This window comes from Salvelinus fontinalis, chromosome 21 (assembly GCF_029448725.1).
Source record: "Salvelinus fontinalis isolate EN_2023a chromosome 21, ASM2944872v1, whole genome shotgun sequence".
Lineage (NCBI taxonomy): Eukaryota > Metazoa > Chordata > Actinopteri > Salmoniformes > Salmonidae > Salvelinus > Salvelinus fontinalis.
Genome location: NC_074685.1, coordinates 45,954,463 through 45,968,575, shown reverse-complemented (window position 1 = coordinate 45,968,575; position 14,113 = coordinate 45,954,463). Strand labels below are relative to the sequence as shown.

Below are 14,113 nucleotides of genomic sequence, written 5' to 3'. Positions count from 1 at the left end.
GCACTCCACACTGCCCTTGCCCACCTGGACAAAAGGAACACCTATGTGAGAATGCTATTCATTGACTACAGCTCAGCGTTCAACACCATAGTACCCTCAAAGCTCATCACTAAGCTAAGGACCCTGGGACTAAACAACTGGCAGCTTCATTAAATAGTCCCCGCAAAACACCAGTCTCAACGTCAACAGTGAAGAGGTGACTCCGGAATGCTGGCCTTCTAGGCAGAGTTGCAAAAAAAACGCTATATCTCAAACTGGACAAAAAAATAAATAAATAAAGATGGACAAAAGAACAGACACTGGACAGAGGACCTCTGCCTGGAAGGCCAGCATCCCAGAGTCGCCTCTTCACTGTTGATGTTGAGACTGGTGTTTTGCGGGTACTATTTAATGAAGCTGCCAGTTGAGGACTTTTGAGGCTTCTGTTTGTCAAACTAGACACTCTAATGTACTTGTCCGCTTGCTCAGTTGTGCACCGGGGCCTCCCACTCCTCTTTCTATTCTGGTTAGAGACAGTTTGCACTGTTCTGTGAAGGGACTGGTACACAGTCTTGTATCAGATCTTCATTTTCTTGGCATGTTCACGCATGGAATATCCTTCATTTCTCAGAACAAGAATAGACTGATGAGTTTCAGAAGAAAGTTCTTTGTTTCTGGCCATTTTGAGCCTGTAATAGAACCCACAAATGCTGATGCTCCAGATACTCAACTAGTCTAAAGAAGGCCAGTTTTATTGCTTCTTTAATCAGAACAACAGTTTTCAGCTGTGCTAACATAATTGCAAAAGGGTTTTCTAATGATCAATTAGCCTTTTAAAATTATAAACTTGGATTAGCTAACACAATGTGCCATTGGAACACAGAAGTGATGGTTGCTGATAATGGGCCTCTGTACGCCTATGTAGATAATCCATAAAAAAATATAAAAAAATCTGCCGTTTCCAGCTACAATAGTCATTTACAACATTAACAATGTCTACACTGTATTTCTGATCAATTGGATGTACACAAAATGTGCTTTTCTTTCAAAAACAAGGACATTTCTAAGTGACCCCAAACTTTTGAACACGTGTGTGTGTGTGTGTGTGTGTGTTTTGAACAGTAGTGTATATATAAGTAAATAAATATAAAAGTGCAATTCATTTAAATTGTTTACTGTATATAAGAGGGATACTGGTGTTAGAGACCCAATACATGTTAGTGACATCACAGCCTTAGCAGCAGTCCAGAGCTACAGAGAAACTGGGGACTATTACATAAATATATTTGAAAGTATTTTTCCAGTTTTATTGAAAGGGATAGACAGAAATGAAGACGAGACAGATAGATGGAACATAGTGTGAAGACCGGTACAGGTTGGGATTCGATCCCACGCAGGCAAGGGATGGCATATGTGCCGAGGGCAGCAGCCTTATCTCCTGGATCAACCTCAGGCCCAGAAGAGGACTATTTTACCTTGGCAGAGTTCTTCAGCTGCAGCATGGCAGGGTCGTCGTGAGGCTTGCCTGCAGCGGCCTTGGTAGCGCTGATGAGGTCACTCAGAGCCTTGGCAACGTCTTTGACAGCGTTGATCAAGACCACCTATAGAGGGCCCACCAGAGAAGGAAACAAGTGACTGGAGGTTTACAATGGTGAAACAATGACATCTACTGGCTGGTAACAAACGCACGCACGCACGTCACGCACGCACGCACGCACGCACGCACACACACACACACACACACACACACAGCGGGAACGTCCTCGTGAAGAATGATGGAATTGGATGGTAAGAGATTCACAGGTAATAGAGAATCTGACCAAAAACCTCAGTGTCTATTCATACCAATAACAGTGTCTATTCATACCAATAACAATGTCTATTCATACCAATAAGTGTCTAATCATACCAATAACAATGTCTATTCATACCAATAAGTGTCTAATCATACCATTAACAGTGTCTAATCATACCAATAAGTGTCTATTCATACCCATAACAGACTTGATGAGACAGCAGATAAAAGCAATTCGGTTTTGGATGACTATAGTCATAAAGGTGGGACCACTAGACAATGTATTGAAATAACTCAGTAGAGCCATTCTTCCTGGATTCCCACTGACATTGTAAATCAAAAGTACTCCAGACAAGGTAGTAATTACTGGGAATAAGCAGGTTGAACAAAAACAGCCTGTTGTTCAAATTAGCGCATTCACCAATGCATTGTGGGGCATGATTACCAATAGGATGGTTAGGGAGGAGCCAAGCAGAGTGGGGAGCAGCAGCTAGAAGAAGATGGAACACCATTGGACAGATCGGAAAATGGACCAATCAAATGAGCCAAATCCAACCCATCAAATATGAGCCAATCAAACCCAATCGAATCGAAGCTGTACAAAGTGAGGGTGGCTAGTTAGTAAGAGCCCGGCAGCAAATAAACATTAAAAATGTTAAAAAAACGTTTCAAATCAACCGTATACCGTAAGTATCAGAGATGAGAACACACCCTTGAAAACCATCAGAATGAATAAAGACCTCACATATGCCTTTGGTTTTTGTCTGCATAGCTGACCTTGTAAACAGGAAGCTCGTAAATGCTGATGCTCTTGGAAACTTTAATGCACATTGGTGGTTTCTTAAGGCTATTTGTGCTTAAGCATAGAAACCATGTCAGCAATTCAGTCGAGAACCCTTAAATTACATTAGCTGAAGAATGAACGTCCACCAGTTAAAAAGTCAATACGTCTGTAGCAGGTTTGAGGCATGTGGTGGCTAATGTAGTTACTGAAGGCAGGGGCATGGAGAGTAGCATTATCAACTCAAAACATCTTGCTACACTTGGCTCCTCCTGTAGCTCTCTGAACTCTAGTCATGAAGATCTGCTGTGTCTGCAGGCTTTTCATACAGCCCTGAAGATCATGATTGGTTGATTATTTAAATCTTGGCCCGTATCCACAAAGTCTCTCAGTGTAAGAGTGCTGATCTAGGATCGGTTTTGCCTCATAAACAATAAGATTATATGGACAGATGGGACCTGATCCTAGATCATAATGAATAAGATTATATGGACAGATTCTAGATCGGCACTCCTACTCTGAGACACTTTGTGGATACAGGCCCAGGTGTGTTTGAAATGGGCTGGAATAAAAGCCTGAACACCCAGTAACTCTCCAGGACCGAAGTTGGACAACAGAATGAACGGACCTCAGTGGGTCACCCAGTGTGTCTTTGTTCATCCTAATCTCAACCACAGACAGATGTCTTTATAGTCTGTGGTAGTGTATACACTATAACTGATGGCCACTCCAAAGAGCACAGACAAAGGACATTTTGAGTCAGTTCATATTTAGACAAAAGGGAAGAGAGTACCCACATTTGTACAGAGATCTGTCCCGTGGGAAGAAAAAAGAGCCTTTTGAAGTGAAGAGAGGAAGAGTGAAGAGAGGAAGGCAAGCACAGAGAGAGAGCACTCGATTAAACACTAGTATAAGAAACATTGCAAGGTCTTACTACTACTACAAAACAACGACTACAATAAACTACTACTGCTACTATAAAACAACTACTTACTACTACTACAAAACAACTACTGCTACTATAAAATGACTACTTACTACTACTACAAAACGACTACTTACTACTACTACAAAACAACTACTTTCTACTGCTAGTACTACTACTACAAAACAACTACAACTACTACAAAACCACTACTTACTACTACTAGTACTACAAAACAACTACTGCTACTATAAAACGACTACTTACTACTGCTACTATAAAACGACTACTTACTACTGCTACTATAAAACGACTACTTACTACTACTACTGCTGCTACAAAACCACTACTTACTACTGCTACTATAAAACGACTACTTACTACTACTAGTACTACAAAACAACTACTTACTACTACTACTACAAAACAACTACTTACTACTACTACTACAAAACAACTACTTACTACTACTACAAAACAACTACTGCTGCTGCTACAAAACCACTACTTACTACTACAACAACAACAAAACAACTACTTACTACTACTACAAAACGACTACTTACTATAAAACTAGACGATTATTACTACTACTCACATATCTGCTTTGACAAAAGTTGATAGACCCAGATATTGGCTTTTGAAATGAAAAAGTAAAAGTTTCAAAGCAAGAATAGTGTAGGGAAATTCCTTCTTTTGAATCAATTTTTAAACTCCAATGTATGTGAGAGTCTCCTTATTTTAAGTGACACTAACATTAACAAGAGATATTACTGGCACCCTGAATAAAAATGTCAGTGCCTTTTGGATGGGAACAATATGGGACGACCATGCTTCTAACAGTCGTACCTGTGTCTCGGGGTCCTCGGCGCCCAGGCTGGCGGCGCCCAGTTTTACCACGTCGGCCAGTTTGGTGATGGTGATGACGGAGGACTGGGCAGCCTGGGCCAGTCTCTCCTGGCTGGCCCCGGCACCAGAGACCAGCAGCTTGGTGTCCTCCACCAGCGCCTTGGCTGTCTTTAGGATGTGCTCTCTGGGAGGGGCACCATGAGACATATGTATTCACAGTTATTTATGTAATATCAATCACTGTTTAGAGCTGTTTATGTGCAGTGATGTGCATGATAGGTGTGGGACGACACCAGTATCGCCATACTCCTTAGTATCGTGGCAAGGAAACAAAACACGAAGCGGATGGAACTTCTTTAGGAAAACATCCCTAATGTTGGAAACAATCATCATTGAATTGTCATCCAGAGTCACATGTATTTATTTAACAAGCTATAACACACAATGTTTTACATACAGCACGTTTTTAAAGGATCAAAGACCTGGATCTGCTTCATGTTAAAAAAAATATATGGAAAACATATTGTGATGCTGGTATCGTCCCGGCCCGAGAGTATAATAGTTAATATTGTGATGCTGGTATCGTCCCGGCCCTAGAGTATAATAGTTAATATTGCGATGCTGGTATCGTCCCGGCCCGAGAGTATAATAGTTAATATTGCGATGCTGGTATCGTCCCGGCCCGAGAGTATAATAGTTAATATTGCGATGCTGGTATCGTCCCGGCCCGAGAGTATAATAGTTAATATTGTGATGCTGGTATCGTCCCGGCCCGAGAGTATAATAGTTAATATTGTGATGCTGGTATCGACCCGGCCCTAGAGTATAATAGTTAATATTGTGATGCTGGTATCGACCCGGCCCTAGAGTATAATAGTTAATATTGTGATGCTGGTATCGTCCTGGCCCTAGAGTATAATAGTTAATATTGTGATGCTGGTATCGTCCCGCCCCGAGAGTATAATAGTTAATATTGTGATGCTGGTATCGTCCCGGCCCTAGAGCATAATAGTTAATATAGTGATGCTGGTATCGTCCTGGCCCTAGAGTATAATAGTTAATATTGTGATGCTGGTATCATCCCGGCCCTAGAGTATAATAGTTAATATTGCGATGCTGGTATCGTCCCGGTCCTAGAGTATAATAGTTAATATTGCGATGCTGGTATCATCCCGGCCCTAGAGTATAATAGTTAATATTGTGATGCTGGTATCGTCCCGGCCCTAGAGTATAATAGTTAATAGTGTGATGCTGGTATCGTCCCGGTCCTAGAGTATAATAGTTAATATTGCGATGCTGGTATCGTCCCGGCCCTAGAGTATAATAGTTAATATTGCGATGCTGGTATCATCCCGGCCCTAGAGTATAATAGTTAATATTGTGATGCTGGTATCGTCCCGGCCCTAGAGTATAATAGTTAATATTGTGATGCTGGTATCGTCCCGGCCCTAGAGTATAATAGTTAATATTGCGATGCTGGTATCGTCCCGGCCCGAGAGTATAATAGTTAATATTGTGATGCTGGTATCGTCCTGGCCCTAGAGTATAATAGTTAATATTGTGATGCTGGTATCGTCCCGGCCTTAGAGTATAATAGTCAATATTGTGTTCTGGATAATGATGACGTGTTCTATGGGTGAGTACGCAAATAACTGACACAAATAAAGTTCTATCAAATATTGTATAAAATAAGTATCTACTTTCTACTCTGTATATTCACACATTTAATGAAAAGACAGACCTTTAAAAATGACGATTAACCACCTTTACCCTCCCAAGCCCAACAGTTAATAACCCCAGCATCAAATATTACACCAGGCTACCATAGTTAACCCCAGCATCAAATATTACACCAGGCTACCATCGTTAATAACCCCAGCATCAAATATTACACCAGGCTACCATCGTTAATAACCCCAGCATCAAATATTACACCAGGCTACCATAGTTAATAACCCCAGCATCAAATATTACACCAGGCTACCATCGTTAATAACCCCAGCATCAAATATTACACCAGGCTACCATCGTTAATAACCCCAGCATCAAATATTACACCAGGCTACCATAGTTAATAACCCCAGCATCAAATATTACACCAGGCTACCATCATTAATAACCCCAGCATCAAATATTACACCAGGCTACCATCGTTAATAACCCCAGCATCAAATATTACACCAGACTACCATAGTTAATAACCCCAGCATCAAATATTACACCAGGCTACCATAGTTAATAACCCCAGTGTAACAGTATAACTTTAGTACCGTCCCCTCGCCCCGATACGGGCGCGAACCAGGGACCCTCTGCACACATCAACAACTGACACCCACGAAGCGTCGTTACCCATCGCTCCACAAAGGCCACGGCCCTTGCAGAGCAAGGGGAAACCCTACTTAAAGTCTCAGAGCAAGTGACGTAACTGATTGAAATGCTACTAGCGCGTACCCGCTAACTAGCTAGCCATTTCACATCCGTTACACAAGCATCAAATATTACACCAGACTACTGGATATACAGTACCTGTGGTCGGCGAAGGTTTCAGAGTTCTCACGGTTGAGCGTGCCGGCGGTGGCGAACATGATGGTGGTGTCCAGGTCGGCGATGATGCCCGACACGGTACTGGCCGCTGTGATGCAGGCCTGGGTGCCACGGTTACCAGCCTGAAGGGCCGCCAGCACATGAGACACCTGACGGAGAGAAGATGTTATGAATATGGTGACATCATATGGCTGCATCAACCAAGGTTTAATGTCTGCAACTCTGACATGGTCCAAATGTGATTTATTAAGATCCAGACCAAACAGACAACATTTCAATCCCAATCGGAGTATTGTCAATCCCCGGGAAACCAGTCTATTTCAAAATTTGTCCTGGCAAGGTCACAATGTAGCGTTGTTGAAGGCATCACCAGTCAAAACAGACAGATACCCAGGCTTCCTTTGGGTTCTCAGGGGCTACAACGGTCTCTCCTATGTTAACTCAAATTCACATTCAAATAACTTTATTGTTCCTGTGAGGGAAATTCTTATCTGGAGGGGTTTATAAAACATAAAACACAGTAGGCTTAAATAACAAACAGAGGACAGTACAAATATAAAATGTTTTTAAAAAACAGGGGCTAGCTACATGTAGGTGGGAAGAAATACAGATAGGTCATTATGGCTCACCTTCTCGGAGACCTTGCGTGCGCTGTCGATCAGCTCCTTCTTGGTGAAGGAGTCGTTGGGACTACACTGCAGAGCTCCGGCCTTAGTCACCAGCCCAGTACAGTTGAAGCCGAGCTCCCCAACCTGCTTCTTGATGTGGGAACCAATCTGGACAAGGACAGAGGAGTTGGGACTCTTTAGAAAGCTCTTTTTCAGTGCAGTATCATTCAGTAATGTACTTTTGAAAGAAAAAAAAAGGTCATTAAGCAGACCCTCTTATCCAACTGTCAGTCAGCGCATTTTCAACAAAGGCAGGCGAGACAACCACATATCACAGTCACTACAAGTAAAACACTTCCCTCCATAAAGCAGCTATCAGCAAAACCAGTGCTGTTGTAGAACTACATATAGAATCTCTATGGTATTGAATCTCCTCTGTAGTATTTCTGTTTCCCCAACCCAAGGACTGGGAGAATTATCATGCTAATAAAACTGCATTTTTTCACTGCATTATCACACTGGCATTGAGAATATGTATTCATTTCTACTTAGTCAAACATATCAGTCACATTAATATAATACATATTGTCATCAGATACCTCGTCGTTCTCTGCAGTGATGGCAGCGTATTTGGCCTCGGTGGCTAGCTCTCCAAACTCATTAGTAAGCTCGCTGGCCAAACCTCCCAAGTCATCTGGGTTGGTGTTGGACTTAGTCACCTGAAAACAAGACACAGCCTTTTATTTAATCATCTTTCATTATGTTTTTTCCTGAGGGAAGAGAATGTCCTGTATGGAAAACAAGATTTCTCTACCAGACATATAACCATTACACAACTATCATGCCACAGGAAGTGTATGTCATTCCACAGGAAGTGTATGTCATTCATGGTTTGATGATGACATCCAACTACTACAACCCCCGCAGTTCTACACACAAACTTACAACCCCCCCACAACCACTCACCCACATACAAACTCACAACCCCCCCCCCCCCTCCACCCTTCCTCACCATCTCCTGCACGGTGACAGCGATGGCTTTGGCAGTCTTCACCATGGTCGTCTGGTAATCCACAAAGGAGCCGTCGGGGTCGCCGGCAGGGCTCTCCTCCATCTTGTTGATGGCGGCGGTGATGGAGTCCACCATGCCGCCCAGGGCGCCCGCAGCGCTGGCCGTCTCCGACAGGGTGGCGCCCAAGTCGTCTACCGCCTCCTTCATCATCTGGACGGACTCCTCCAGAGCCTCCTGGGTGTGGGCCGCCTGGACAGACAGAGACACAGAGACAGACAGAGACACAGAGACAGACAAGATCAGTGGAATGTCGTACACATCAAACCATAGCTGGGCCGCTGGTAGATAAATTTCTATTGAGTGTTACCATGTCGTGTTTACGACTAAGTGCCACTTACAGTAGGAATAGACCTAGACAGTACCTCGCTATATCACGGCATTAAAAACCATAATACTGCCATTAACACTGATAATATGGATGCTGCCCTGCTGTCCCTGGTTAGACCGGAGTTAAATGTATATGTTATATGTAATTTAGAAGACGCTTTTATCCAAAGCGACTCGCAGTCATGCGTGCATACATGTTTCTTTTTACGTACGGGTGGTCCCAGGAATCCAACCCACTATCCTGCCGTTGAAAGCGCCATGCTCTACCAACTGAGCTACAGAGGACCACATAACACATAATGTCAAATATTTTCAAATACATTAAAGTTGGAATAGATGATTTTTCCATGAGTGTCATAAAGCAGACATTGGGGTTTCCTCCGGCCTCCTTGGCCGTGTAGAGCATCTGCAGGGCTGACACGTACAGTACAGTATAGTATAGCGTATTGTATAGTACAGTATAGTGAAAAAGCAGACCTTGGGGTTTCCTCCGGCCTCCTTGGCCGTGTAGAGCATCTGCAGGGCTGACTCGGTCAGCGTCTTGGTCTGGTCCAACACCGCCATCTGCTGTTGGCTGCTCTGAATCTTACTGGCCGTCCCGATGGCTGCCATGATGAGGGGCTCGAAGTAGCTCACCATCTGAGACACCTGAAGAGGAGGAAGAGAGAGTGAGAGGAATCAGACAGGGAGTGTCTACTTTGAAGAGCTGCACAAGGACCAATTGTTGTTGAGAAATGTTCTATTTTATCACATTGCTGTATGTTTTTGTCAGACTCCAGCCAGCTGCACCGAGTCTTTGAACCAAAGTAAAGTAGATACAAATTCACTAGATATGACGGTATAAATACAACCTTTGAAGGCTTTTTATGATAGAAAAAAAGCTTAGCACGTTGGGATACTATATATGTAATTTCCTTTATTAGACTGTAAGGTATAAAGCCAGACAGATGTGGATAATGTAAATAGGCCAAGAGGATCGGGTCTCTTACCTTGTGTCCCAGATGGGAGGCCTCAGAGCGGGCTGCGATGGCCACCGGCTCTATCAGATTGCTGATCTCCTGGACCGAAGCTGCCAGCTGCTCATGCAGAGCCTGAAACACACACACACAACATGGTAGAAGAAAATACACAAACACATAGATGTACTGGAAAAAGCTACAAATGGTATAGTATATTATAAATCGGGTGGTCCGAGCCCTGAACGCGGATTGGCTGACTGCCGTGGTATATCAGACTGTATAACACACCTCCTCGGGCCTTATTGCTTAATGGTATAGTATGGAATAGTATAGTATGGTGCGGTACAGTATAGTACAGTATAGTACGGTATAGTATGGTACAGTATAGTACAGTATGGTATAGCATAGTATAGTATGGGATAGTATGGTATAGTATGGGATAGTATTGTGTGGTATGTATATTATGTCATGGTATAGTAAGTTATAGTAAGGTATAGTATAGTATGGTATAGTATGGAATGGTACAGTATAGTATAGTCATGCACACATCTACAGTGTCTTTGGAAAATATTCAAAGCCCTCAACTTTTCCCACATTTTGTTAGGTTACAGCCTTATTCTATCATCAATCCCATCAATCTACACACAATAACCCATCATGACAAAGCAAAGACAGGTTAATTGTTTTAAGCAAAAAAAAAAAAAAAAAAAAAATTACGACATTAAATATGACATTTCCATAAGTATTCAGACCCTTCACTCAGTACTTTGTTGAAGCACCTTTGGCAGCGATTTCAGCCTTGAGTCTTCTTGGGTATGACGCTACAAGCTTGGCACACCTGTATTTGGGGAGTTTCTCCCATTCTTCTCTGCAGATCCTCTCAAGCTCTGTCAGGTTGGATGGGGAGCGTTGCTGCACAGCTATTTTCAGTTCTCTCCAGAGATGTTTGATCGGGTTCAAGTACAGGCTCTGGCCGGGCCACTCAAGGACATTCCGTGACTTGTCCCGAATAGATGTACTGGAAAAATAGATGTATAGATGTACTGAAAAAAGCTACAAACGGTATAGTATATTATAAATCGGGTGGTCCGAGAATACACTCTTGCACTGTCTTGGCTGTGTGCTTCATGTCGTTGTCCTGTTGGAAGGTGAACTTTTGCCCCGGTCTGAGGTTTTGAGCGCTCTGGAGCAGGTTTTCATCAAGGATCTCTCTGTACTTTGCTCCGTTCATCTTTGCCTCGATTCTGACTAGTCTCCCAGTCCCTGCCGCTGAAAAACATCCCCACAGCATGAAGCTGCCACCACCATGCTTCACAGTAGGGATGATGCCAGGTTTCCTCCAGACGTGGAGACGTGACGCTTGGCATTCAGGCCAAAGAGTTCAAGCTTGGTTTCATCAGACCAGAGAATCTTTTCTCATGATCAGAGTCCTTTAGGTACCTTTTGGCAAACTCCAAGCTGGCTGTCATGTGCCTTTTACCAAGGAGTGGTTTCCGTCTGGCCACTCTATCATAAAGGCCTGATTGGTGGAGTGCTGCAGAGATGGGAGAACCTTCCAGAAGAACAACCATCTCCGCAGAGGAACTCTGGAGCTCTGTCAGAGTGACCATCGGGTTCTTGGTCACATCCCTGATCAAGGCCCTTCTCCCCCGATTGCTCAGTTTGGCCGGGCGGCCAGCTCTAGGAAGAGTCTTGGTGGTTCCAAACTTCTTCCATTGAAGAACGAGGGAGGCCACTGTGTTCTTGGGGACCTTCAATGATGCAGAAATGTTTTGGTACCCTTCCCCAGATCTGTGCCTCGACACAATCCTGTCTAGGAGCTCTACAGGCAATTCCTTCGACCTTGTGGCTTGGTTTTTGCTCTGACATGCACTGTCAACTATGGGACCTTATGTAGACAAGTGTGTACCTTTCTAAATCATGTCCAATCAATTGAATTTACCACAAGTGAACGCCAATTAAGTTGTAGAAACATCTCAAGGACGATCAATGGAAACAGGATGCACCTGAGCTCAACTTCGTGTCTCATCGCAGAGTCTGAATACTTACAGTACCAGTCTAAAGTTTAGACACACCTACTCACTCAATGGTTTTTCTTTATTTGTACTATTTTCTACATTGTAGAATAATAGTGAAGACATAAACCTATGGAATAACACATATGGAATCATGTAGTAACCAATAAAAGTGTTGAACAAACCTAAATATATTGCTTATTTGAGATTCTTCAAAGTAGCCACCCTTTGGCCTTGATGACAGCTTGCAGAAAATTGTAAAAGTAAAGAAAAACCCTTGAATGAGTAGGTGTGTCCAAACTTTTGACTGGTTCTGTACGTAAATAAGCTGTTTTTTGTAATGTTTAAAACATTTGCAAAAATGTCTAAAAACCTGTCTTTATGGGATATTGTGTGTAGATTGCTGAGTTTTTTTATATCCATTTTTTAATAAGGCTGTAACGTAACAAAATGTGGAACACACACACACACACACACACACACACACACACACACACACACACACACACACACACACACACACACACACACACACACACACACACACACACACACACACACACACACACACACACACACACACACACACACACACACAGGAAACATTACACTGACAGCCAGCAAGCCAGACAGAGGAACAGCCAGACAAGACACAGACAGAAACACACACCTCCTGGGAGATGTCCTCTCTTGGGGTGAGCTGTTGGCTGATGGCTGCCAGGGAGGCTTGGTCCACCTCCCGAATACAGTTGTTCAGCACCTCGATGGCCTCGTCACACTCCCTCTGGCCTGGGGCTTTGTCTCTGTACACACGCATAGACACACACAGTACTTGAGAAATGGGTTTGGAGAAGCCAAAATGACAAGACTTCCTAAAGATTTGTGTTTTTTAACCTTGATACCTTGGAATAAAGATACTTTATTTCTCTCTCACAGAGATATGTCTCAATGGCTCCATGAATATTTCTAACGATTAAACACCAACCCAGTGAGTAGCTTTACGCCAGTAACCTGGGAATTTGACAAAACTTTACGGAATTTTGCTGCTGTGGCAACTGACCATGTTAACTGTTACCTCATGTTGACACAGTATTTATCTCTGCTGTGGTAACTGAACATGTTGACTGTTACCTCATGTTGACACAGTATTTATCTCTGCTGTGGTAACTGAACATGTTAACTGTTACCTCATGTTGACACAGTATTTATCTCTGCTGTGGTAACTGAACATGTTAACTGTTACCTTATGTTGACACAGTATTTATCTCTGCTGTGGTAACTGAACATGTTGACTGTTACCTCATGTTGACACAGTATTTATCTCTGCTGTGGTAACTGAACATGTTAACTGTTACCTCATGTTGACACAGTATTTATCTCTGCTGTGGTAACTGAACATGTTGACTGTTACCTCATGTTGACACAGTATTTATCTCTGCTGTGGTAACTGAACATGTTAACTGTTACCTCATGTTGACACAGTATTTATCTCTGCTGTGGTAACTGAACATGTTAACTGTTACCTCATGTTGACAGTATTTATCTCTGCTGTGGTAACTGAACATGTTAACTGTTACCTCATGTTGACACAGTATTTATCTCTGCTGTGGTAACTGAACATGTTAACTGTTACCTCATGTTGACACAGTATTTATCTCTGCTGTGGTAACTGAACATGTTGACTGTTACCTCATGTTGACAGTATTTATCTCTGCTGTGGTAACTGAACATGTTGACTGTTACCTCATGTTGACACAGTATTTATCTTTGCTGTGGTAACTGAACATGTTAACTGTTACCTCATGTTGACACAGTATTTATCTCTGCTGTGGTAACTGAACATGTTAACTGTTACCTCATGTTGACAGTATTTATCTCTGCTGTGGTAACTGAACATGTTAACTGTTACCTCATGTTGACACAGTATTTATCTCTCTGCTGTGGTGACTGAACATGTTAATTGTTACCTCATGTTGGTGATAAGTTTCTTGATGGAGTCGGAAACGGTCCTGGAGTGTCCGGCCAGCACTGACCACTTGGGGGGGTCTTTGGGGTTGACGGCCAGGGAGCGAGCGGTCTGGATCAGACCTGTGGAGCTCTCCAGCATGGTCTTAGCTGCAGCCACGATGGGCTCCATCGCTGCCAGGCCCTGGGGGTTGGAACAAGAGACAACATTCTGGTTGACTGTGTAATATCTGATGTTCCAGTCTCCGTTGTCTCTCCAGCCCAAAAAAGTGGACAAGGTAGTATCTCATGTCA

The 14,113-nt window shown here is 43.0% G+C and overlaps 1 protein-coding gene across 4 annotated transcripts in view; it reads right to left on the bottom strand.

Annotated features, from left to right (window-relative positions):
• Nucleotides 1-14,113, bottom strand: part of tln1 (talin 1) — a 139,632-nt gene that overhangs the window by 23,251 nt on the left and 102,268 nt on the right. For 2 of the 4 annotated variants that reach the window (XM_055875480.1, XM_055875482.1), the window contains 11 exons: nt 13,822-14,003; nt 12,525-12,657; nt 9,870-9,971; nt 9,358-9,528; nt 8,494-8,742; nt 8,081-8,200; nt 7,503-7,649; nt 6,856-7,022; nt 4,330-4,513; nt 3,353-3,391; nt 1,455-1,580 (listed from right to left, as the gene is read on the bottom strand). In XM_055875480.1, coding sequence (XP_055731455.1) covers nt 1,455-1,580; nt 3,353-3,391; nt 4,330-4,513; nt 6,856-7,022; nt 7,503-7,649; nt 8,081-8,200; nt 8,494-8,742; nt 9,358-9,528; nt 9,870-9,971; nt 12,525-12,657; nt 13,822-14,003 — 1,620 coding nt within the window. The remainder of the gene's footprint in view (nt 1-1,454; nt 1,581-3,352; nt 3,392-4,329; nt 4,514-6,855; nt 7,023-7,502; nt 7,650-8,080; nt 8,201-8,493; nt 8,743-9,357; nt 9,529-9,869; nt 9,972-12,524; nt 12,658-13,821; nt 14,004-14,113) is intronic. The other 2 variants (XM_055875481.1, XM_055875483.1) reach the window with 1 other exon arrangement.